The sequence below is a fragment of the Grammomys surdaster genome, unplaced genomic scaffold, assembly GCF_004785775.1.
Source record: "Grammomys surdaster isolate TR1022 unplaced genomic scaffold, NIH_TR_1.0 339, whole genome shotgun sequence".
Taxonomy (NCBI): domain Eukaryota; kingdom Metazoa; phylum Chordata; class Mammalia; order Rodentia; family Muridae; genus Grammomys; species Grammomys surdaster.
In genome coordinates, this window is record NW_021604758.1 from 689454 (window position 1) to 693076 (window position 3623).

Genomic DNA, 3623 nt, shown 5'->3' on the forward strand with positions numbered 1-3623 from the left:
CTCTCTCTCTCTCTCTCTCTCTCTCTCTCTCTCTCTCTCTCTCTCTCTCTCTGTGTGTGTGTGTGTGTGCATGTGTTTGTGTGCATGTGTACGCCAGTGGCAGCCAGAAGTAGGGGGTCGGAGCCTGAGAATCTGGCCTGGCAGGTAGTTGTGAGCTGCCCAGTGTGGGTACTGGGAATTGAACAGAAGTCCTCTGCAAGGGCAGGGAGCAGCAGATTTACAGCCTCTCAGCCAAGCATATGAGTGCTAAGGATCCCTGAACTACTGCACTCCCTGTGTACCACGGGGCTTCAACGTTGACCGTGACTGCCCCGCACTGCTGTCTATTAAGCCTCTGAATATCCACATGGACTATCCTTGTGGGGGTTATTGGAGAGTAAGATACGGAGATAACCCCACAGTGGTTATGCTTTATACACTCCTTGGGAAGAAAAAAAAGTTAGCCACATCCAACTCAAAAATCAGAGAATGAAGGGCTGAGACAAAATGAAGTCCCTGGAACCTGGCATAGTCACACATTTGTAATCTCGAAGAAGCAGGAGAATCATGAGTTCAAAGTGAGCCTGGGCTACGTAGTGAATTCCAGGCTAGCCTGGGCTACACAGTCCCTTTAAAAGATTAAACCAACAGACCGCTGTCATGAAAAGAATAGGAAGGAAAAAGCTGGTAGCCATCAGAATTCTTGTCAGCGAAGTCTCAGACTATCCATGACAGGTAGAAGCAGGATATGGGTCCGGAAAGCTCTTGGAAGCGATAAGGCATGGGCTAAGAATCAGAGGAAGATGGCATTTCTGAGCAGGCAGATCCCACGAGGAAAAGTCTTCTGAGGGTGCGTGATAGGGAGGTGTGACTCGGGTGACGATGGTGTTGCTTGGCTTTCGTGAAAGGGGCGAGTGTGGAGCTGGGTTGAGAAGCCCTCTCCCACCCCCCACCCCCACCCCCATCAGCCCCGACTCCCTACCCCCACCCTCATCCCCAGCCAGGTGAGATGGTGGGGGAAGGGAGCCTCCTCCTGGCGAAGCTGATCCCGTCAGGTCGGCGAGCCCCAACTTGACAGCTGCGTCTTGCCCGGACACCATCCATCAGGGGATCTGACTCAGAGTGCTGGAGCCAAGGGAAACATAATTCTAAACACTTCCTTTGAGAGATGAGGAAGGCTGGCCCGAGAAAGGAAGGGAGCGGCCCAGGGTCGCCAACACTGCGGCTGTGGGACGCGTGGAGGGGCCCAGGGCCCAGCCCCGCCTCTCACAGACCTCTGTCTCTTCTCCCCTCCCAGGGAGATCCTGGGCCTGGTAGACGTGGTTGCCTTGGAGAACGGGGAGCTGGGGCCCCTCCTGTCTGCTGGCACTCTGCGGGGTCTGGAAGATGAATGTGTCACAGATGTGAAGGTACCTCCAAAGTGGTCACTTGGGATGGGGAGGGGCTCTGTAGAAACAGGGAGATCACACGGGCTTAGAAGGCCGCCCCTCGCCCACTCGCTGTTTCCCTTTTCCCTGTGGTGATCTGAGTTCTGTCTAATGGCCACTGACACACAAATCCATAGTGGACCTTCCTTCCTTCCTTCTGTCCGTCCTCCCTCTCTCCCTCCCTCCCCCTTCTCTTATCCCTTTTTTTCTCTCTTCTCCCTTTCCTCCCCATCTTTCTCGCTCTTTTTTTCTCTCTTACCTCTTTATTCTTAACTTTCCCCTTTTGACACAGAGCCTCACTATAGGACTCAGACTGGCCTTGAACTCCTTACCCTCTTGTCTCAGCCTCCCCAGCACTGAGATGACTGCATGCACCACCGTGCCTGCTGTTTCTACATTCTATGTCGCCTCTCCAGTATACCCTGCCACACAAAGAAATTTGATAAGTTCAGATATTTCAACCCTTGTAGCAAGAGAAAGCCGGTCCCAGCATCTCCCGGCAAGCCCCGGATGCTCTCAGGAGCCCAGCATCTACATAGTGTGCTTACACATCTGAGCAGAGACCCAAGACTGCTGGCACACCTTTAATCCTAGCCTCCGAGAAGCAAAGGGAGGCAGATGAGTTCAGGCCAGCCTGGTCTACTTAGGGACTACTTCCGGACCAGCCAGGGCTACACAGTGGGATTCTATTTCAAAAAGACAAAGACAAAAAAAACCCAAAAAAACAAAAAAAAAAAACAAGTAGTTAATGGTGGGTCTGTTGGAATCCCATCTGTCAAGTTACTCTCACTTGTTGGGTTGAGGACCCTCTACTGGAACAGAGAATCAAATACACAAACCTCTGCAGTTCTTTTTGTGTCCCAAACATATTACTAGAATGAAAAGGGCCTTTTGCAAGGGTTCTACTATAGAGCCACGCCCCCAGCCCCTCACTGGGGGATTCTAGGCAGAGGCTCTACCACTGAGCCACGCCCCCAGCCCCTCACTGGGGGATTCTAGGCGGGGCTTTACCACTGAGCCACGCCCCCAGCCCCTCACTGGGGGATTCTAGGCAGGGGCTCTACCACTGAGCCATGCTGCCAGCCTTTTAGTCTTTTAGCTTTTGGCTTTGTTGTTGTTGTTGAGACAGGGTTTTTCTGTATAGCCCTGGCTGTCCTGGAACTCATTCTGTAGACCAGGCTGGCCTCAAACACAGAAATATGCCTGCCTCTGTGTCCCAAGTGCTGGGATTAAGAGCATGTAACCACTACCACTGCCTGGCTTATATATCCCATCCCCCAACAAAAAAAGAAAGAAAAAAGAAAAGAAAAAGAAAGAAACGCCAACTTCCAGGGTTTTAGTCTGCCATCCTAGACCTCAGACAGGGAAGGAGGAGGCTGGGGAGTGTCTGGCCAGCTTCTCTCCCCACACACTGCTTTGACCTAGGAGTTTGTGGATTGAACTCAGAACTTCACAGGGAGGCATTAAGGTGAGGGGGGGGGAGGAAGGGGCAAGGTCCCAGGCTGTGCCTGACTTCTGCTGGTCATCCCCCTGTTGCAGGCTCAGACCAGAGCAGCCCTTCTTCGAGTGTTGCAGGAAGATGAGGAACAGTGGGGCAGCATGGACTACAGACCCAGCAACCTGGCCCAGGATGTCTGTGAGGTGAGAGGATGAAGATAGGCTTGCCCAGGCCCTGAGGTGAGGAAGGCGACCCACAACGTGTCTCCTTTCCTCCTCCTGGTTCACACAGCTGCTAGAAGAGCATACAGAGAGAGCACCGCACATCAGTCAGGAGTTCGTGGAGAGAATGGCCTATTGCTGCCTGGGAGGGCTGGCAGAGTTCCTGCAGAGGTGAGGGGCAGCGGGGAGAGGATGGTCTGAGGGGGCGGGCCATCGGGATTTGCTAAGTGTGTGGACCAGAGGACTCAAGTCTAATCCCAGTACCCACCGTGAGGTAGCTCAAAACGACCTGTGACTCCAGCTCCAGGGGGAGCTAATGTCTAGAGTCTTCCTCAGGCACAGAGACACATTCGTATGCATAATTAAAATGAAATGAATCTTTAAGAAGAAGAAAGAGCCGGGCGGTGGTGGCGCACGCCTTTAATCCCAGCACTTGGGAAGCAGAGCCAGGTGGATTTCTTGAGTTCAATGCTGGCCTGGTCTACAGAGTTCCAGGACAGCCAGGACTACACAGAGAAACCCTCTCTCAAAAAACCAAAAAAAAAAAAAAAAAAAAAA

At 52.6% G+C, this 3623-nt stretch overlaps 1 protein-coding gene across 1 annotated transcript in view; it reads left to right on the forward strand.

Moving 5' to 3' along the window:
* The window catches only part of Exoc3l2 (exocyst complex component 3 like 2), a 32429-nt gene that overhangs the window by 13659 nt on the left and 15147 nt on the right, over positions 1–3623 (forward strand). Inside the window, exons 5-7 of the mRNA XM_028778719.1 lie at positions 1277–1388; positions 2946–3047; positions 3136–3236. Coding sequence (XP_028634552.1) covers positions 1277–1388; positions 2946–3047; positions 3136–3236 — 315 coding nt within the window. The remainder of the gene's footprint in view (positions 1–1276; positions 1389–2945; positions 3048–3135; positions 3237–3623) is intronic.